At 38.8% G+C, this 23,208-nt stretch overlaps 1 protein-coding gene across 5 annotated transcripts in view; it reads right to left on the reverse strand.

Moving 5' to 3' along the window:
- NLGN1 (neuroligin 1) overlaps positions 1 to 23,208 on the reverse strand; it is a 600,655-nt gene that overhangs the window by 309,860 nt on the left and 267,587 nt on the right. For 4 of the 5 annotated variants that reach the window (XM_075068383.1, XM_075068384.1, XM_075068385.1 and 1 more), the window contains 2 exons: positions 15,731 to 15,790; positions 5,442 to 5,594 (listed from right to left, as the gene is read on the reverse strand). In XM_075068383.1, the coding sequence (XP_074924484.1) occupies positions 5,442 to 5,594; positions 15,731 to 15,790 (213 nt within the window). The remainder of the gene's footprint in view (positions 1 to 5,441; positions 5,595 to 15,730; positions 15,791 to 23,208) is intronic. The other variant, XM_075068386.1, reaches the window with a different exon arrangement.

Genomic DNA, 23,208 nt, shown 5'->3' on the forward strand with positions numbered 1-23,208 from the left:
ATTTAAATTCAGTCCATCTAGATACTATAGAGAAGGGGACCATATAAGTACATAAATAGATACCACAACCACACTGACAGTAAAACACATCCTAAATGTTCATAGCTTCTGCTAACAATGAATAGACTTTTCTTAGAGGGGAGGGATAGCTCAGTGGTTTGAGCATTAGCCTCCTAAACCCAGGGTTGTGAGCTCAATCCTTGAGGGGGCCACTTAGAGATCTGGGGCAAAAATCAGTACTTGGTCCTGCTAGCAAAGGCAGCGGGCAGGACTCAGTGACCTTTCAAGGTCCCTTCCAGTTCTAAGAGATAGTTATGTCTCAAATTAATTACTTGTAACTTCTTATTTGCAGGCATTTACCATTTCTGTCTACATAGCTATCATGAACAATATTTTAAACAGGCCACAATACATGTAATATCAGAGATGCTATGGATATAGTGTCGAATATTTGGATTCCACTGAACACAAGGGGGTAAGGTTAACCCATAGGCACTTCATCACACTCTACCCCATACACAGAAATTGTAGCAGAAAACAGAAAGGGTGATTGAAATATCTGTGATTAAAGGTTTAACCATTTTAATGTAAAATTAGCTGAATATACCACAGAGGAAGGTAAATGTTTTGAACTTGATTATCAAAGTCAATATCTTGCTAAATATTTAAAAGACTAATGTACAATTACAGAATTTAAGCTCACCTACATCTGCTTTCTCAGCAGGGAAAACTGCTATTAGTTATTGCAATATAACCAGAAGGATCTCATTTATCGGCATATTTCTCTCTGTGTGGGTGTATATACATTGGGTCTCTCACTCTTAGGAGATCTGATATTTGTTTGTAGTGCCAGTGAAGCAAGATGGAATATACAAAACTAGAAATCAGAAGTTTCCTGTTCTTACTTTGATCATTGCAAATATTTGCTTCAGGCCATTAGAGGAACAGTTTAGCTGTTTCTATGGTAAACTTTTCATTGGTTTGTGTAGGAAGAACAAAATGGGAAATGTAAATGAGGACCATCACTAGTTCCAGAGAAAGATTCTCATGAATCATCGTTATATCCCCCAAGGCATTTTAGAGATGAGGTAGAATAAAGACTGTCTGAACTATTTTTCCTTTGAATCCCATTAGGATCCTGGGAGGTAAAAAGAGTCCAGGAGCTGTAAAAATAAACTAATGCTGCAGAAGAAAGATGGTCATGCAATAGGCATAGGCAAACACTCTCTCTTTTTTGCTGGCACTGCCAAGGAAGACAGATGGTAAAGCAACCTGATGCAATTCACAAAGTATTGGCCCTTTCTAAATATTTCTTTTCAAATATGAAAAACGACAATTCAAGTATTTAAGTCATTTCAGTGTGTTTTTTGTAAGAGCCAAGGAGGACTTTTTAACCCATTCTAATCACAAAACAGAGGCTCTTTATTTTTGTGTTTCTTTTTTTAATTTAAGAAAAAATAAATAACATGCCACTACTTCACTTATTAGATGAAGGTATTTGAGATATACAGCTAAAGTTTTAAATTAACTGACCTCAAAATTTAACTTGTGTGCATTTTGCCCTTTTGCAAGTTGTACTTATAAAGACGACATGAAACCTTCCTAGCACTTACCACTGGGCTCTCCCTTGAGAGTCTCAGAAGTTCAAGGATATCAGACTTTTCACTTACCATCTCTCACTGGAAGAGGCTGATTGCACAGGACATGCATTTAAACACAATATAAAGGCCACAAAAGAGATAAAAGATCTATTTCCATTCAATGGTTCCCAAGCTTCCAAAGCAAACAGCTCTTCTTTCCCTCTTGTTAAAGAAAAATTGTAATGGGCTTTTATTCTGGAGATAGGCTCCAGACAAAGGTAAAACTGGGCCAGCAACCTCATCAGGTTTCTGGTTTGTTTTAAATCTCCCTCTTCATTTTCATTGTCTTCTCTTTATTAAATACATTTCAAGTTCAACTGACAACTAACATTTGAGTCAGGCCAGTGGAAGTGCAAGCAGCTTTATTGTCTCAAGCTATGTTCAGTGCAGCTTCACAAATTCTTAGAACACATCTCCTCCCCATTAGAGGAGATGATGGCCAGAACTCCATGTAGTTTCACCATCCTCCCATGAAAAAGCTATGGGAGAGCAATGTAGCCTCTAGTAAGTTCATCTGCAGCAGTCTATTATTGTTGGCTACATAGTAATCCACATCCAGATCTGTACAGCAACATTCCCCTACCACTAGTGCAGAGTGAGCACTGGAAAGAGACCAGCAAATTATTAGAAACTGTTACAAGGTCAGAATGCCTAAAACTAATCTACAGCATTAATCAGAAAAGTTTACAATAAATTTGTGACTTCTTTTGATAAACAATTGTAGGAAGCATAGTATGATCCTGAGAGTAATGTAGTGCTGTTTCCTCAAAGCTTGTTGAACAATCAAAAATAGATTGCTCGGTATAAACTTCAATCAGTTAGGAATGAGAAATACGATTTAAGTCAGATGTGTACTCAAGAACGAGCAATTACAGGAATATCAGATGTGCATTATCCCTGCCATGTGTTTTGCAAAAAGCAGTAATTCAAAAGAGCTCGAATTGACCAAGAGCACAACAGTCTTAGAAGGTACTGAATAAATAATAAACTGAAAAAGTAAAATTAAGCTGCTAGAGTTTACTATTGTTAAGAAAAGAAATAAGCTATTTAAATAAGTTAAAGGAATCAGCAGCAATATTACCAACTCACAAACAATTCAAAAACGATCTTTATATTGCCCTAAAAACCAGGTGACTCAACCTGGGGATTGCAAAATGGTGTTGCGGGTTATAACATCTTTGCCCTTCCCATATTGCTAAATAGGAGGAGACCTTAGCTCAGTCCTGGTTAGATAGGAGGGTGTCTTAGTATGGAAAAAAGTTGAGAACCACTGCCCACAAAGCTTTATGTCATGTACTTGTAAAAACATACCAGTGGGTCAGGGTGTCTGCCCTGAGACTTCCCTCTCCTTCCTTCCTTCCTTCCTCCCTCCCTTTCTCCCCGCCCCCCACCAACATAGTTTAATATGTTTATCAGTTTTCAAGTGTTTACATAGCTTAGCTCTGTCAGTGAGGGAGACAGTGAATGTAAGAAACAAAGAGTGAAATCCTGTGGACTGCAAAGACTAACATTGTGCTGGACAATTGTTCAATGCTGAATAATATTCTTAAACAGCATCAATCAAAGTTGATATCTACTGCATTTATACCAAAAGACCCGTGTTGAGAAATTAAACACTTATTGCGTAATAGTACCTGGAGCCATGTTAAAGGAAGAAAAAAGTAATGATGCAAGACAGAGGAGAAAACTGCATACTGGGTAAGTTCTTCTTAATTGCTGACTTGTTGCTGCAGTGGATACATAGTGAAGTATAACAGTCATTTTATATGCAATCAAATGGTATGTTTACTGTATTAAGGAAAGACTGTCAACTTGATATTTAGTCATTTTTTGAAAGCTGACTTGAAAGGACAGTCATTTTAAGTATTACTGCAGTCACCAAGTTCTCTTTTCAGTTTTAGTGGTTTTACCGATACAGTTTACAATTAAAAAGAAAAAAAGTACTTCTTTCTTCATTGCTGTTGTCCGAAGGACCACACAAACCAGAGGGAGAACCAAGGAATATTTAAATTTAGTAAGATGTTACCAGCCCAGCTACTAGAGGGATCAATGTTGAAATCTCAGGCTAAAATAGAATTATGCAAAGTAGTTCATTTTTTGGTATGAAAAACAAGATTTCCAGCATTGCTGTTACAAGTACAGTTTGGAACTAGCAAATAAGTAACAATGTATTAGACAAGGAAAATTTATATCATTTGACAGCCTAGCCTAGTGGACTGGTACTGCAGATAAATGTAAACTGATACATCAGTGATGAGTGCACTAAAATAAATTAGAAAAAGGAAGTCCGTTAAGTGAAAGCTGATACAATATATTGACAACAAACGTGAATCCCAAATTATTGTACCAACAAGTCAGTGTGTAACTACACTGAAATAAAAGCAAACAAGAAAACATGTTGCATTGCCAAAAGAATTGCGGACAAATTAAAACCAGGGTTGGACACTAAACAAAGAACTAGATAAGCTTTAAATGGTACTGTTCACTTTACACGTCAGAATGACCAGGTGCAATGTAAAACAATTAAAATTATACCAAGTTTCAAGAACCAAAGTTAGACAACATCAAAACCAAAGGCAGACAAGAATAACGAGGAAGTCAAATTCATTGTCTTCCAAATCCCCAGTTTTTAGCAGAAAGGGTAATCGACAGATGGCAGTTACCCAGGAGAGCCGGTAAGAATTAATGAATTCATGAAAAGACTAGGTGCATACTAAACACAAATTAAATGGGGACAGAGTAAATATGACGACCCTGGAATGGAAAACAAAAGCAACATGCTCGATAACCCCTCACAGCCTTTTCCTACTGCTAACATACTAAGAATAAAGTTCACTGGCCTCGTTAACTAAACAACAGGTTATTTATCACATTATTTAGCTGCCAGTTTATCAAACTATTTGGGATATTATATATAGTGTCATGATTCTGTCATAAAATTTCTGGTACACTATTGCAATATCGGTCTATATAATATCCTAGAATCCAATTCACATCATGGGTTTCAAAACACAAAATGTCAGCAGAAAACAATGGAAAAAAGTTATTTTGCTGTCTCAAGGTGTCAGCTCTGTCACAAGCTTGCCCATACCGAATGAGTGGCAAAATGTTACTTTAAGAAATACTTATGAATGGATAGTTTGGAGTCAACCTCACAACTCTTCCTTATTTAAGCCAACAATGTTAGCATACATCATTCATCTAAGCTAAAACAGCAGGAGTCTACTCTCCATTCTGACTTTCTTATTCTGTCTGGAAAATGTTGGATGTACTTAACTAGACCAATACTTCCCACTATAAAACCAAAGCAATCCAGCTACTTCAAGAAAGCACAATGTCGTTATAAAAATGCCAGTTTAATATCCCAAAATCTCTTGCTTCTTCAGAGGACAAAAAGGCATGGTGATCAACAGAACATAAGCATTATTTCTAATCTTTTCCCTTCACAAACAAAAAATCCCCATTTCTGAATTAGCACTTGAACACTATAAATTCATTTTCCCTATGCAGTATGTACGTCTAATCAACATAATGTTAATAAATGACCAAGAGAGGCAACATGAACTCAACAAATCTGAACATCCGCATTGTATTTTTATATCATTAAATTGGAAGCAGAATTTCAGGTTACCCGCCATATAAAGGCAGAAATTTTGTTTCAGATCTACAGAATAACAAGACTCGTATTGGAAAAAGCCTTTTAAAAACAAAGACAAAAATAGTTTTCTGAATATATTTTCATGAATAATATGAAGTGCAATGCAGATAGCAGGGATGAATTTAAATCCAAAAGCTTCTTACCAAGTACCCCAAGGCGATAGTTGACTGTGATGACTATCACATTGCCATAACTTGCCAGAACACTGCCATCATATAAATTTCCAGTGCCTTCCATGTAGGATCCTCCATGAATATACACCATCACTGGCTTAGGTCCCCCACTGTCCCGAATGTCTGGAAAAAAATATTGAGAATATTTTATCCCAAGAAAGTGGCAAAAAAAGATACATGCAATAATGTTCCTTAGTGAGGTTATTTTTCTTTTTCAACATGTGTCTCTCAAGCAATATATATTAATTATTGGGCTGGGAGAGGGCACAAGTGATTTTTTCCACATTTCATGCTTTGAACAGACTAATAAGCCAAGAAATATACGAACTCATATAATTTGGTCACTGACTTTGTTTAAAGAGGTGGAATTTTCAACACTACTCATTTGGCCTAATTCTGCCCCCATGGAAATTGATGGTAAACTGTCCACTGACATAAGTAGGAGCAGAGTTAAGCCAAAGATGAACTATTCTGAAAAGTCCATCTACAGTTTTGTGCATATACTAACACACATATCGTGTTATTAAGATGAATTGGATCTGGCCCCATGTCTAAATAGGCGAAGTCATGTATTCTTTGCTGGCTTCTAACAAGGTAAGAGAACTAACTTGTAAAAGGAGATGCAAACATGCCTGAAGTTTAGACTGTCAGAATTATTCTGCTGCTGGGGAAAAAAGAGTTTGCATGCTTTAGACTTCAGATCAATACTACATTGTGCTAGATGGATAAGGATAAGAGGATACTCACTTTTTTACATAAATTGAGAAAAAGTCTAGATTGGCCAAGATTTTCAAACAGAGCTGCATGAAATTAGTTTCCTAAATCCATACCTGAGTATCTAAATAAGTGGCCTAATTTTCAAAAGTACTGAATTGGCATGGAACTTCAGGCATCTCTTTTTGAAAATTGTGGCTTTTTTGTTTCAGAAGACACTTAATTTCAAATCTTGCCAATTTCCAAATGGTAATTTCTTTGGTTTTATCATCAAATTTTCCTTTGAAAAGGAAGGAGGTGAGAAAAGAAAGAAAGAAAATAAAAAGCTTTCCTCTCCTTTGCTGCTGTAGGTGATGGGGAAAGTCACTGCCTACGCACAACTATTAGAGAGAAAAGAGGAGGTATCTTTTACTGGACCAACTTCTGTTGGTGAGAGACAAGCTTTCGAGCCACACAGAGCTCTCTCACCAACAGAAGTCAGTCCAATAGAAGATATAACCTCATCCACATCCTCTCTCTAATATTCTGGGACCAATACAGCCACAGCTATGCTGCATATACGCCACTATGATTGCATGGGGAAATACTGAAATTGACTATGTACAACATGCTGCATATGCACAAAGTAAATAAATTGGGGAAACGGAAAATTTTGTAACTCTCCAAACTTTCATTTATACTAATATTAGATGGAACCTATAACAAAAACGAGCCAAAACCAGAATAAAGTGTGATTTGTAAATTGATGTGTCCACTTAAGTAAAAATGTGGATCTCTGAAGTAGAGTCAAAATTTTTTCCTCCATGGTCCATTGTGGGGGAAGTCCATCTGACAAATTCAGCATTAAACATTCATTATGAAGTTACACTACTGGCTATTCTACTAATAGCTATTGGCTATTATGAAGCCATACTACTTCAGCTACTTGTTGAATTACAAATTTCATTTTAAAGATTCTTCTTAGTGGGTCCAATAGTCATGCTGGGCTTCTGTGCAGGATTTTTTTACTAAATGCCCAATTTTCCCCTTAACTGTTTAAACTTGATTAACCATCATTTTCTCAGAAATGGGAGATATAAAATGATGGAAAAGTTTAAAATTAAATTGTTATTGATACTTTTGGATTAATGATATTTTGATTTGATCTGCTACCAGTTCACCATTTTCCATTGCTAAAGACAGCACACAATGCTGCATTTTAACACGTCTCCAAAGAGATTATGAAAATTAGCAGACTGAAGAGGATGTTTAAAATTCCAGAGTAAAGAAAAGGGAGTTCTCTCAACATCCTGGCATAAAATTTGCTTTCACTATGAAAGATAACCATGTTCATTGTAACAATATTCACGTTTTCTCCTGTCCATACTCCATTTAATATCAGTGTGGAAAAGGCTCTCTTAGATTTATGAGTTATTCCTTTTATTTTGGGCACACTCAGTGAAGCAGTCTTCAATAAAACTCTTCATACTTCTATCTTGATTCATATCCCAAGAATGGCAAAGACAATGATGAGATCACTCTGTTCAAACTCAGGACCTCCTTCATCTGTATTTGGTGACAAAGGCCAATACAGATGTTTTTGTTTTTATAAGGGCAGCTAGTGTATAATTTGTGTGTTGTTTGTTTTGAAAAAAAAGCATCAGAGTGCTCAAATTTCAGATATGGGCTCTTCTATACTGCAAGTTCTAGAATAATCACTTATTTCAAAACCATTATGATGCTTAGAGGTGGCCCATGAAATAACCTGCCCTTCACCCAAGCACACAGTAAATACCTTCAAATGTGCCACTCTCAGAGTTTAAAGTGAAGAGGGCACATGTTTAGGTTTCAAACTTGAGTACAGCAGAGTCCTTTCAAATTCATTAAAGCATTTACTTCCAATGGCTGTTTACACACAGCTTTTGCCTCCTGTTTTTTTAGCATGGCTACAACTGAGGAAACAATGATAAATTATTACTCTGAAGTCACTAAATGACTGTTCACAGCAGAAACTGTACACTGTTAATTGTATACTTGGAGGTAAGACAGGGGGAGATTGTTTCAAATTCTTCTTTAATTAAAATTACATGGAATTAGAAGGCACCAACTGTGAACAGTAATGAAATCTTGGTAGCACTCTTCTGTTTATGTGGAAAATAATATTGGGGTATTTAGAGAAGAATGGTTGGATTTTATCAGAAACAAATGATGAACTATACATTCATGTGGAAAGCAAAGTTCAAGGTATAAAGAAAGGATTCTCTGATAAATTCAGCCTACATTATGCCTATCTGTGATTTCCCTGTAAATATTATACTTGAAAAGGTTAAGAACAGGCAAGAACTGCAAATTATTCTCCATTCATCTATATGCCACATCAGATAAGACTAGATGCAATATAAATTTTCTACATGCTGCTTTGTCAAAGATCTCAACCTTGACTTAAGGGTAACCACTTCTAGAAACTAAAGGTGGTGGTTCTGTGTCTCTCACTCTTGGAAAGGGAAGTTTAACAGTGAACAAGACCGAACCACACTTTTATCAAGCTCACCTGAGAGCAAACTCAAGATCCTCAGATGAAATATATACTAAGGCTGTAATCCTATATCAGGAGACAAATAAGTTAATGGGACTCTGCACATGTACGCTAGCAGAGTCTAATGCAGGATCAGGTCCTTACCACAAAATGTAATTTAAAACAGACTAGAGACTGTTCAATTTTGAGATCCAATTTTGCATTTCATGTGAAGTCAGTGGGAATTTTGCCTGAACAGGATTGCGGTACTTTATTCACATCTGGGTGTAGTTGATAGGTGTGAACATTAGGGATAGAGAGGAGTTGTTTAAATGAGACAAGAGAATATTATTAACTGGAAGTGAATAATTTAACTGATATAAAATTCAGAAAGCAGAAATGTAGGCTGTAGGAAGAATCACTACCTGATGAGTTACATTGACCTTGAAATATGTGGTCAAAGAACTGGTGTAAGATCCATTGTTTGACACCTTTAAAAATTAGAGTGGACAAAGTAGTAAAAATATTGTGTAAGAATAAGTCTGTATTGGTATGAAGAAGGATTAAGGGGGGGGGGGGGATTTTCAAAAGTTTCGGATTGGAGTTAGGTGCCCAACTCCCACTGAAATCAAACAGGACTTGGACACTTAACTCCCTTAGCTACTTTTGAAAATCCTATCTACATGTCCTGACAGGTGTTTTCCTTCTCTAACCCCTGAGCCGATATCAGCCCATTATGCCAGAGTATTGCAGTGTTGTCAGTAAACCGCATGACATTAGAATATCTTCAGTTTAATACACTGCAATGTCTAGACAGAGGTCCAAATTCTACACTCAGGTATACCTTTGGAGCTTCCATGAAATCAGAATTTAATTCGGAGTGAATCAGGGAACAGGTTTATCCATAGCGTACTCTGTTGAAGTCACCAGCAGTGGACTTGGGCACTAAGGGCCTGCTCTGTAACCCTTTCTCATGCTGAGCAGTAGTTACTCATGTGTAGTCTCAGTGTGAATAAGGCCTGCAGAATCAGGCAAGGCTGCCGGGGGGCAATTGGGGCAATTTGCCCCAGGTCCTGGGCCCCACAGGAGCCCCCATGAGAATATAATATTCTACAGTATTGTAACTTTTTTTATGGAAGGGGCCCCCGAAATTGCTTTGCCCCAGGCCCCTAAATCCTCTGGGTGGCCCTAGAATCAGGTCACAAGTTCAGTATTTCTACCAAGAGTTTGGAGTTACTGACAAGAAGTGTGAAATTTTCAAAAGAAATGTATATGGGACATCTCTATTCAAAATCCTCCCTGACTCCAAACATCTCATTCCCTTCATTTATTCATACCTGTGTTTTGCCTTGATACCGTGATTTATTTGGTCTTAAATTGCCAACTGATAATGTCTAAGTAGATGTGTAGTGGGTACATCTGATATTTATCTTATTTATATGGCCTATGTAAATGCATGCTTTTATTATGGTTTCCATCATTCTCCACCCCCCATTCCTTCTTAATGTTTGTTACAACCACTTGTTATCTCTTCTGTTAATTAGATTAAATCATTCAAGGAAGAGGCTGTCTTATTCTGTGTTTCTAGAGTGCACAATGGAGCATCAATCCCGAATGGGGTTTTGAGGTATTACAGTAATGCATAAAGAATAAATAACTAATTTCAGAAATAAATTTCATAAAATTTCATTTGTGTCAGGGTCCTTTTAAAAGTCTGACTTTGACATTATAGAGATATGTGACATTTTTATTTACCATCTAAGGTCCATTTAGGTTATGAACATGTTATTGCTGAAAACTGATTTTACAAGCAAATTAGCTGCTCAGGAATCCATGCACTTCTTACTTACCAAGATTCTACATATATACTGTTTTAACTATTCCAAAATTTTCTAACAAATTTTGCATAATGGCACTAGTCAATACAACTATTTTCACAGTTTAAAACCTCCTTTGAAGTCATTTTACTTTGAGTTCAAATCTATGAGTCACTAAATACATCTATAGTTATTTTAACAGGGTAAGCCAGTGTCACTGAAAATCTTATTATGCAAACTTCCATTAAAAATAATCACATCTTTTAGATGTGTTGTCAAATTGAAGGCCTGACAGCTTGTGACTATTAAAGAATCTACTGCACTTTTCTTAAGAGTGCAAGTGTTTAATCCTAACCTTCTGACAAAATTCCAACTCTCTAATTACATTCAGCCTACCTAAACATCCCCTCAAATTTCAGTTGAATGTAGTATTCTTCTTCAGCTCCTATCTTAAGCTTTTGGGTCATTTTGCTGTATACTCTTGTTAAGCCGCTGGCTACATTTCACCTGAGAGGTGGCTGTATTTAAGTGGTGGATGAAGTGATCCCTATAAAGCAATTGCTGAATTTGCAAAGTGCTTTGAGATCCTTTTTGTATGAAAGGCACGGTATAAATGTAAGAGATGCAAACTAGTATGAAATGCAAGAGTTGTAATTCTGATAGGCCTTTCATATGTAAGCAGCAATATAAGGTTCTAATTAGAGAAGAATTCTGCAACCGAGTCAGTAGTAACTTCTAAACTACTGAAAGATGAAAGTTAGTACTGCAAAAACTGACAGACCTTTCACCAAACTACCAATGCTTGGTAGGGACAGAATAATAATGGAACCCAATAGAGCTGCTTACATTGAGAGTCTGTCAGAACTTTTACTACCTATATTTTGAAGTGTTAGCAACACCATTGTAAAAATTCAATGTAGATTGAACAGAAGCTCTCAGTCAGAGGGGAAAAATATTCACTGAAAAATTTAACATGCAAATAAATTTTTTACTCTGAAATTTTGGTGCTCATGGAATGAGAAACTCATATGCCGAGGTGACAGTGTGAGCAGGCACTGTGCTGTCTATGTATATCAGTCAAAGACTCTCCATCCTAAATTGCAACATTTATGCTTTTCCAGCCAGGCTGGGACTGTAATTATGCTGAAGCACGTGGTTGTTTTGTGATATAGACAAATGTACACTACTATATACTGTTATCTAAAGTCAAATGGTTTGAGTCATAGCTACCCAAGAGACGGCCTTTCTTCTTGTGCTACCATGGCAATAGAGATCTGCTGAAAGGGTTGAGTTAGCTGTTCCCTAGCTTACTTTTAAAACATTGAGGCTGGTAGAGGGCTCTTCACCAGAAATACCCAGTCCTGGAATTCATTTCCCTTCTTGGTACAATAGAGCTTCAGTCTGTTGACTTTCAGAACAGAATGATGCAATGTCTAGCTCTTCTCCCAGACTTTGGAGAAAGCGGTGGAGAAGGGAGCCTTGGAGTCTTGGATTCCATTCCCTGCTCTCCCATAAACTTCCTGTGTCACCTCAGGCAAATCACTTAGCTTCTCTGTGCCTCAGTTTCCCATCCGTAAAATGGGTGAGCCACTTTCCTACCAGAGAGGTTGTGAGGATAAACACATCAAAGATTTTCAGCTACTCTGATATGGTGGTGATGAAGTGAGACAGAAAGATAGGTGAGCTACAGAGTGTACAGGATTTCTGATGGACGAGGGGAGTCCATTGGTGACTGAGTTTTCATATGTTTGTAGAGCAGCTAGTACTCTGGGCCACAATTCCAGCTGAGGATTTTACTAAGAATTATGTTAATATATATGTACTAAAAGTGCCTAATGGAAAGGTATTTTTTAATATAAATCCAGATTAACATAAATTAATTTATGAACTGAACAAAAAATAATAGGTGACTAGGATGAAAATATTCAAATCCTTTACATTTTTAACCCAAACCAGGTTTCCAGATCTGGGAAGCTAGTTTATTCACTGCCTGAGTGACTCTTAGTTTAATGTTGTATCTACACTAGATATTTCTTACCCATTTGTCAGCAAAGTTGCGGATTCACTAATGCTACATACATCACAGGTGTTTTTACCACAGCTCAGTGGTAACACAAGTGCAGCTACCTTGTTGTTCAAAAACAGGCAAGAAAACATCCAAGTGTAGACAAGGCAAAACTTTTAGTACAGCTCTTGTGAGACAGATGCTGGCCTGTTAAGACATAGAACAGTTACACAGTTGCAAGAATGCAAACAAAATGGGAAAGCAAAGAAGTTTACATAACTTCTGACTTTGCACACATTTTACACTCATAGGACTTGAAAACACTTTCATTTTTTAAACTGCAAATTTGCAGCTCATTAGCTTGTAATGTGCACTAGTGCCTTTGGGTCTTCTGAAACCAAAAATGAAAAACGATCTCATTAAGGCTGGCCTAATGGTTGTAGCACATACAGAAGACCCAAGTTTGATTACTGATCCCAGTCTCCTTCATCCCTGGGCTGGCAACGATTGGGAATGCTGATGCTGTAGTAGTAACGCATAGTACATGGGACTGAAGATTATTTAATACTCCTTTATGTTGAAATCTGCTGCTAATTAAAGTGACAGACTGACTCCATAGGGAGTACTGTGTGGTCCCTTAAGCCAGGTGGCTATGATCCAGGCTCCTGGTAAGGGCTCATTGAGCCTCTAAAGAAACATAGTTAGGTCCTGTGCTCTTTGCAACACATTATACTTAAATTACGTGAGAGGGACCGTACAATTATGCAGCACAGCCCTCTTTGCCATGGCCAGCCCAATCTGAATAGGGTATTTTTGTGTAACTTATTTATTTTTATATTTGTTTTTGCTACCCCTAAATGTTCAGTCCTCTGAAGATGTTTGCACTGACCACAAGTAACTGTATTGCAGAATTTGTCAGGGGAAATCTGGGGGTAAGGTTGGCACATGGTTTGAAATATTGACATCTTGGGTGGCTTTTTTGGAGGGCAGGGGGAAGAGGAGGCAGTTCTTTTGTTTTATTTGCTTACCCACCCTGCCCCAAGTAAATTTAATTTGAGGTTTATGGGGGGGGGGAGTTCAATCCTGCCTGTGCAACCTAGACCATAGGGCCCTGGAACTCGAAAGTCCAGCCTGAGGAGATGAGGTTACAGCAGTGCAAGCTGTCTGCTACCTTATAGTTATCTGGCTGTGGAAGCCCAGTACCAAAGCATGCAGGAAATGCACCAATTCAGCACCTCTCTTGAGTATTCTCCATAGTGACTGTGGCTTGCCAATGGAATATATAGTTGACCTGTCCCTTTTCAAATCTTTGAGGAAGGTGGAGGAGTAAACAGTGTCTACCCTTGCCTCAGAATGAATCCCCCAGATTCATCTGCTCCCACTAGCACAGAACAGAGGAGTACAGTTTGCATCCCTGATGCCAGAGGGACTGAAATCCCAGTCCCATAAACTAAAATAATTAGTTATAGTTGTAATTAATTATCCCCTTTCGGTTCAACTTTACACCCTTACAACCTTTGGCTCCTCTCCTCAGACTGCCAATACTGGTGGTTGTATGGACAACAACATGTCCACCAAAAATAGATGAGACCATGAAATTCATTTAACATAAGCTGCCGAACTTCCATTCGATAGTCACTGCTCTGTCACTACCACATTGAGCTGAATTTAACCTCTTGTCTGAATATTCTATTTTTAAATGTATCTCACTAGAGATTTAACTGTAAATTCTAAAATTCAAGCAACTATAGGAAAAGGATACAAGATTCACATATTGGACCATCTTGGGGTCAAAAAACTCTCAGTCCTGAATGGAAGTTGGGCAACAGAACATGCCAATGGCACACAGACCTGAATGGGGATGGGCAACAACTTTAAATGTATAGAAGGGTGTTGGGATAGGAGCTGCCAGTCGAATACCAGTGGCAAAATCTTGCATTACAGGTAAATGTGCCAGTGGTCAGAACTACTGGGATTTAGTTGCTATCTTTGACCCTGCTAATATTTTTAATATCAAACTGTATTGTTACAGGATTAACACAAGTGAATAAAATCAGATCAGGTGAATCTAAGCAAGTCAGGTGATACAATACTTATTTTTCTCATCTCTAAACAGAAGCTATTTGAAGAAAAATATGAGCATCCAATAATAGACTGTCCTCCTTTTTCTTTAGTGTTATTGAAAATGAAAGCGGTAGAGCTCTGTAACTACAGATAAGAGAGGGATGAGGTAACAACATTGGCAGCTTCTAAACAGCACCTCAATCTTCTCTTTGAAAATAAAATAGGTGAGATCTAGAACTATAAAACTTAACAGAAATGGGCTACACTACTTGAGAGAAATAGTCCAGTGCTTGCATGTTGTTAGTTTCTAATATAAAAAAAGTCTTAGACTTGTATGATTAATGTTGATAATTCATAAATAAAAGTTATGTGTTCAAAATTTTCATACTACCTATTTGTAATAGAGTTTGTTAATGTGTTCAATAACATCAGCCTAGACAACTGTAGATCTTTGTAATAGTAAAAACATAATGGACCGCATCAAATTGGTGAAGATGTGCACAACTCCACTGAATTCAATGGAATGAGGCCAGTATACAGCAGCTGAAAATCTGGCTACAATTTAAGTGCCAGGTCTCTTGTCTGAGTGAGATTAGGTATCTGAGTTTACATTTCTTGACATTATAATGCAGAAGGGAAGGGTTTTTTGTGCTTTTGTACTGAAAATTCAGTTGCTTGAGAGACACTTTGTAAGAGCTTTCTAACATTTTCTCTTTATAAACACAATATTTTCTATGTTTATCAAACTGAGATCAGTTGGTGAAAGAAATATCTTTGTATTTGGTGAAATATATAAATACAGAGGGTTAGAAAACATGCAAAAAGGTGTACAGAGAGACTTAAAAAAATGTTAGTTCAAATAGTATGGACAAAATTCAGTCAAAAGGTGGGATGAAACATATCAAAAGTCCATTTCAAGAAAACAAAAACCCTCGTCTTTAAATATTGTTACTCGTTTGCATAAAAACGTAAAACTTAACAACATTCTCTCTTTTAAAAGAATTAAAAAAATATATATATAAACAACAAGCAAGAAGACAAAACACATCAAAAATGGGAATAAAAAAAAATCTTCAAAAGACAAGAAGTTAAAAAAAGAGGAGAGAAAAAGATTTTTAGGAATCCTTGTCATGCAAATCAGTTTGGCGGCAAAAAAAAAAAATACCTTCATCTTCAGCACCGTCATTATCACCTAAATCATCTGTCTGTTTCTTTGTAAGGGGACCTAGGATTGAGAATGAAGAAAATGGAGGGAAAAACAAAAAAAAGACAATTCAAGAATATACAAAACTGAGGAAAAAAATAGTCAATATTAAATTCCCAAGGATGTTTCAAGAAAAACATTTGCGGGGGGGAAGTTCAACACACATATTTTTGCTCTGTTTTTTAAACTTTATAGCAAAATCTCTCCTCTAGGGTATGGCTATTAGAAACATCTAGCACGAGAGGCAAGTAGTGCCTGATACTTTACATTAAAAAAAAATAAAGAATAATAGGAAATGTTTACCAACAGCATACCCACCACAAACGAATAACCAGAAGCTACATTTATCGCCTTCATTTTTAAATTTGGACAGGTGGTGACCATAACAACCTAAAACTAAATTAGCTCTCATATTTGATGAAATAATGTTGTTGATAAATACGATGACAACTGGTGAAGAGAAAATTTTCTGTGAAAAGTAAAATCAACGGGTCTGAGTCCAACCATTTTAGCTCCGGTTTAAAAACAACAAGCATGAGTTTAGCTTTTTTTTTTTTTTGGACTCATTTATTATATTCCAATTTAAATACAGCTGTGCACAGAAAATTCCCTGTAACCTTTCTTTGACCACCTGCTGATATATGTATTAAAATATATGAAAGTCCCAAAGTGGGCTTTAGAAACAACGGGTGAAATCTTGGCCCTACTTACGTCAATGGGAGCTACGTTTTCCATTGACTTCAGTGGGACTAGGATGTCACACAATCTATACAAAAGTAACATTTAAAACACAGGCTATTCAAGTCTCAGCACAGGCAGGGCAACTAACATCTTACAATCAAAACTAAGAATAATGGAATTAAGGTTTAATAATTCCCTTCTATATTCCATGCCAACACAAGTACCATTAACATGTAGGAGATTCATCTTTTTTTGCAACAGAAAAAAATGGCCCTTCTCTCTTAGCAAGTAATAAAAAATACAGCAGAAGAAAAGTCAAAGGCTGTAATGAAAATATTTCCATATATCATGTATTCCACATAGTTATGCACAAACACAAGACAGTTGGAACTCAGTATTATCTTTCCCTTTTTCAGAGCTATCCAATTTCCATGACATTCTGTAATTTGCATGCAAAAAAAAGCAATCAGTACAGACACAGGACTCAAGTTAAAAAAATGCAGCCATGCACCTAGTAGAAAACAAGAACTTTCTCATGCATAAAACAGACAAAACCAAGAAGAAAGATGAAAGGTGTGCGTCGATATTTATAGTACATGTAGGCAAGAGGCACACATTAACTTTAAGCACATTGAACAATGAAGTAGTGTTAAAACATTTGTATTTTAAAAAGCTCCCATCTACTTCTGTTATGTTACTGTATATCAGTAATTCAATATTAAGCCTGCAATCTGTGCAAAGAACGCTATAACTCTGATTAATGCACTTAAAAACAAAAAATCTGAAAATGTTGTTTGTATTGCACCATGTGCATGTGTTTAACAAACATAAATAATCCATGATGTACCATGAAATTTTAGTTGCGAATTTAGAAACCAGACCATATACACCTCTACCCCGATATAACCCTGTCCTCGGGAGCCAAAAAATCTTACTGCGTTATAGGTGAAACCGCATTATATCAAACTTGTTTTGATCCACAAAAGTGCACAGCCCCGCCCCCCTGCCCCGCATTATATCAGAATTCATGTTATATTGGGTCACGTTATATCGAGGTAGAGGTGCAGTTGAAAACCACAGTTGAATACCTTAATTACTGCATCGGTCAGGAGAAAAGTTTCAAGCTCATTCTAAATACAGAACACTGGAATTATACATCATAAATTCAACAAGAGAATTTTACAATTACACCTGCAAGCAATCATTCTGTTTAATTCAGAACCTTGGTGAATGCTAATGGAAATTCTCAATATAATCGCTACAAATTATGATATCTACATAATTTGACCCTCTCTAAATGCAGGTAGCACCCTACTGATTTGCGGCTATCATTCTCACACCATAGATACTATACTCCCAAAAAAGGACAAAAACACTAAGTATAGCAAGGAAACTAGAAAATCATTCACTTAAAGATATGTTTTCAGTACAGCATACAGGGAAGAATCAACTATTATCAGTTCTAAGAGATATGTATATAGTAACCAGTAATGGCATGTTACATTTAAAAATATGTATTCTTTTTAAGGGTTTCTTGACAACTATTATGTTAAAAGGAGTGACCCACAGCCAAACCTAGAGACTTCTGAAAAGACAAATGTCTCATGTATTTCTGTAAATAAATTGTGTAGAGAGAAAGTTCTCTTTCTCAAACTGAAAACATTTAATTGCAAATAGAAAGATAGTAGTCCCTTATTATAAGGGATGTCCGTCATATGGTACATTGTGTTTCATATCTGTCTAAAATCAATATAATCCCATATTTTAACAGCAGTCATACAAAGAATCAAACAGTTATGTAAAGGCATGATCTTGTGCTGCAAAATGATGCACAGTACAAGTGAAACAGGCCCCTTACAAATAAACTTAGTCTCTATTTTTCATCAAATTGCCTTTTGTTTCTTTGAAACGTAGGTAGTCACTTTGCTGGTCAGCTTGCTACATGGCCAAATTCAATACACACAATTCCCAGTAACAGTGGGAAACACACTGTTAATGGAATCAAATGATCTTGAACATACTTCAGGCTAGCACAGTTTAACATGGTTTGTCTTCTCAGTGTAATCCGGAATCCCAGATTTACATTTAGATTCTATTAAGTGTAAAATAAGAGGCTCAACTAATCTCCTCTCCTGGTGGGGAGAATTCATTTCTGATGGAGGCAGGTAGTAATACCATTGCCCTCCCTCCCCTGGATAGTCTTCCAAGATAAATCGTAGGTGTGATTTCTAGCATGACCTGGCCCATTCCTGCAAACCTTATTGGCTGCAGCATCCACTTTGGCAATGGCCACCTCAGAGCAACAAATGCTTACCTCTTTTAATATGCTTTCTGCCACGGGAGATCTACTCCTGAAGCCAATGATGTGGTTGAAACCTAGGTCATGGTATCACAGTGTAGATAGGCCTCTGTGACAATCAGTACTTACCTACGTCTCACATGTATAAATGTTTATAAATGCTCTGTAGTCCTTGGATGAAAGGTTTGTTTAAGTACTATTGCTCATGTGGCTGTCTGAACCATTACACTCCAAAAGAAAGACACTGTAACCTGGAGATCTTAAAGAAACGGTGGTAATTTTTTTGTTTGGCTATCTATGTTAGGTACTTATATGGCCCCCATAACTATAGTGCCTGAGGCTAGACAATAGAAAAGCCTTCTGAAACCACCAAAGCAATGGTAGAGGTTTTAGACTTGGCTTTTCTTTGCTTCAGCAGTGCTTCTCATTCCAATATAGTAAATAATGCCGACTGTTTCCTTATTCTCAGGAATAATAGACTCCACTGATTGATACTGTTCCTGTGTCTCCCTACCAGGGCCACCCGGGGGGGGGGAGGGGGGGCAAGTGGGGCAATTTGCCCCGGGCCCCGCAGCCTGAAGGGGCCCCGGCCAGCGCTGGCTGTCTCTGGGAAGCAGCAGCTGTTGCTGCTGCTAGGCAACCAGAGACGCTGGCTCTGCCTCTGGTCAAGCGGCTGAGTGCAGGTCAGGAGCGGGGGAGAGAGGCTGCAAGCCCTATGCCTTTCTTCTCCCGTCCCCTCCCCCCAGCACTGCGCACTCACCTTACCTGGGGGAGACGAGTAGCGGAGCTTTCCGTCCGGTTGTGAAACAGGAAATACTCTGCAGTGACCTCACTCACCACCTAAGAGCTGCTGGGGACTGCAACCATGAAGTGTTTGACCCTGTGATTCCCCCTAGGTTTGTAATATTGGGGTGGTGTTGTGGTTTTCAGAGGTGTTGCGTGTTTGAGGGTGATTGTGCTGCCTGGGTCTGTTTCAGAACAAAGTTGGTATCATGTAATAGTACCCAGGAAAAAAGCCCCGCGTCTGCCATATGCACGCCAGGCTGAACTTTTATCTCCCCCTATTTCCCTGCAGAAGGGGAAACTGAGGCACGCATGATCTAATTCCCTTTCCAAATTATTTTGGAAAGGAAGGGACTGGGGCTCCTATCCAAACCAGTTCCCTTCCCATCAAACTCTGTTTTCCCTGACCCTGCTGCAAGACCGCTGTAGGGCTGAAATTCCATTAAACTACTGGCTCCTTCATTTGCCCTGCACAAATAAAATAGACCGGCTTGCGGGGGGAGTGGTCGCAAAACCGGGTGAATTAGCAGAGGGTTGAGGGGTTGTGATGAACTGGGACTGTTCTTAATGTTTGCTCTGAATACTGTGTTGGGCCTCAGTGTCCCTGGCAGTTCTTAAGTATCTAGGTGGTGGAATAAGGGTGTCATAATTGCTGCAGAGCAAAGGGCCAGTGCATAAATGCCTGGCACTCTGTCTCCTAGCAACTGATGGCCTGGGCCCTCCTCTCCAAAGGTGCCACTGAAGGTGTTGGAGACAAAGGGATCAGTGACCTCCTGGCCCGGAAAGGAACTGAGCAGAGAGGAGGGCTGGGGGGGTGTGAGTGGGCTGGCTGGGGCGAGGATGAAGTGCAGACATGAGGGTCTGGCTCACGCCCCCCAGAATGGACCGGCCGAGGGTCCGGTTCGCTGTATCTACAAGCTCTGTTTTAGACCCTGTTCTGTCATCGATAAACCTCTGTTTTACTGGCTGGCTAAAGAGTCACGTCTGATGCAAAGTGCGGGTGCAGAACCCTGTGGCTTCCCAGGACCCCGCTGGTGGGTCGTGTGAAGCACACGGGAGGGAGAGGATTCTGAATCTCCAGGAGGACTCCAGGAGGAGAGAACGTGTGAGCTTCTTGCCCTGAACCAGTCTGCTCCAGGAGAGGAGGCTCCCCAAAGTCCTTTGACTGCTAGATGGGTTGGGAGCAGGTCCAGAGCATCGCCGGGACTCCGTGCAGGGTCCACTTGAATCCCACCTGATGCAGCCACACAGAATCACTAGCAGTGCTGGAGAGGCCAGGGTGGAAGCAGGTGGCCTGGGGTAGGGGCACATTGCTCTCAGTCCTGGCTCTGGGATGGACTAGCTGGGTGGTGGGTTCAGTCTGTCTTCCAGCCTGCTGTTCTCCTGGGGTCCCACCCGTGCCCCAGCCCAGAAGACTGCACCCAGCACCCAGACTCTGTCCCACTCAGCCCTAGGCAAGCTCGTGGTCTGGGGGCTGCTCCAGTTTCCTCTCCAAGGGTTGCAGCTGTCTGGAGATGCCTGCCTTCACACCTTCCTCATTCAACCTCATTCATTCAATAGGGCAATTGATTACAAAGTGGAGGAAAGATCTCATTTCTGTTCTAGCAATGAGACATTTTTCTTTTACCTTAATTATTCTATCTTGGCGCCCACTATAACATATTACAAGGTTCATCAAAGTCATGTAAAGTTAATACAAAGTGCTAATGCAGAGATTACCTACAACTGCAACTGATTGATTGCTGTGTCGCGTAATATAGTGACCCTTGATGGCTGTGTGCAGTAATATATGACACCCTGGGTCTTGAATGAGGTTATATGCTGGGGGGGGGGTGCAGCGGCAAGTCGGGGCCGAGCGGGTGAGCAAGTGGCAGTGGACAAAGAGGCAAGCATGAGCCAGCAGGGGTTCAGGGGCAGGCATAGGGTTTTCTGGCAGAGAGGGAGAAGTGAAAGGAGTGAGTTGTGGGTGGGGGACTGACTAGGAGGACGCAGCAAGTCAGTGGAGGACTAGGGCGTGAAGAGGGTGTGATGGTGGGGCCGAGTGGGGAGGGGGTGGTCACTATTTTACTGCTCTGATCTGGTCACCCTATTTGTGCTAGGTTTCAGAGTAGCAGCCGGTTAGTCTGTATCTGCAAAAAGAACAGGAGTACTTGTTGCCCTATCTTGAGCTTTATTGCTTACATTATTTATCTTACATGTATTATTTATTTATTATGCAATATGATTTCAAATAGGAGTTCTTTTTAACAAAGGAGTAGAAGTTAGGTTGCCAGGGGTAGTAGTAAGATGATGCCTTGATGTGGTGCAGGGATCTGGCAGTGAGAATGGTTGTCCTCCTGCTCCTCCTGGGAAGAGGAGAGAATAGGTCCTGCTTTCAGGATTAAAGAAGTCAAGTTAAATTATACTTTTCCATTTCCTTTTTGACACAAGAACATTGAGATTTGTGGCTCAGTACGCAGCTTACTCTCGCTGTTGTAAAATGCGTAGGGCTTAACAGTGGCAGAGATCAGTATATGATTACATGGCATGCAAATTATCTGGGGATATCAGATGAGTTCAAAGATAACTTGTTTTTATTCTTTCCATATATTTTCCCATGTAATCTTTTTAAATGATTTTTTTAACAACAAAAAGATGTTGAAGGGCAGATAGCTGTTATGACAGTCACCTTTGGACTCTGGTTAGTTGGTTAATATATATTTGTAATTGCTGTTTACCAATTGTTAACATATTCTGACTTACAGATCCCTTCATGGGGCCAGTAAGATCATGCAATATACTTAGGCACATTAAATAGACGGTCCAAGCACAATAGACATCACTGGTCCAATATCCAAATCTGAAGTCTGCATGATCTAAAACTAATCTGGCTGCTGAGACCATGGCTGAACCGACATGCTTGATTTCAGTCATGAATTGCCAAAACTAAAGAGTTGTCTGCACTCACATATCACTTTCCTGTACTCTCAGTATTTACTAGAAAGGAATCCAAAAAGAATCAGGCTGTCCAGTGAAGAGGGGTGGAGGAAATCCTGCCTCTGTTTCTGAAATGGCCAAGATGAAAATGTGATACCACACACCTGAAGCCTTTCTAGTTTAGAGTGGTTCAGGATTTCCCTACAAACACCCTCTACCCACCACAACATTCCCCAAACACCACTCCACCCAGTTTTGTGATATATATGTGCAAGTGTTGCCAATTTAGTGATTGTTTGGAAATTTGAATTGAAATTGAACATTAATACATACTTTAAAAGCATATAAGTGTATTAAAATACATGTATCTGAAAAGTATAATAGATTTGAAGTATGACATAGACTACTTCCTTATACATCTTTTTGTTTTTATGACGATGCCAGTGCCACTCACTTCGTGCACATTGGCCAAGTTATGATTTGAAGCAAAGTCTAAATGAGCTCTCCCTGACAGCAAGTGTGAGCTGAGGACTGGGGAAAGGCTTCAGGACCAGATTTTATTTACATTCACACCTATCTACCTAGGTATCCAGCAAACAGATCTGTGTTGCCCAAGTGATAGATTTTGGTTGGGGTTGGTTACAAATCACTTGAATGCCGGGGTGAGGAGGTGGGAATGAAATGTTGTTCTTATTGTACATGTAAAATGCAATGAACTGTAATTCAGCCTGTTGCGATTGAGAGCATTCAAGGAGAGAGG

The sequence above is a fragment of the Chelonoidis abingdonii genome, chromosome 8 (assembly GCF_003597395.2).
Source record: "Chelonoidis abingdonii isolate Lonesome George chromosome 8, CheloAbing_2.0, whole genome shotgun sequence".
NCBI lineage: Eukaryota > Metazoa > Chordata > Testudines > Testudinidae > Chelonoidis > Chelonoidis abingdonii.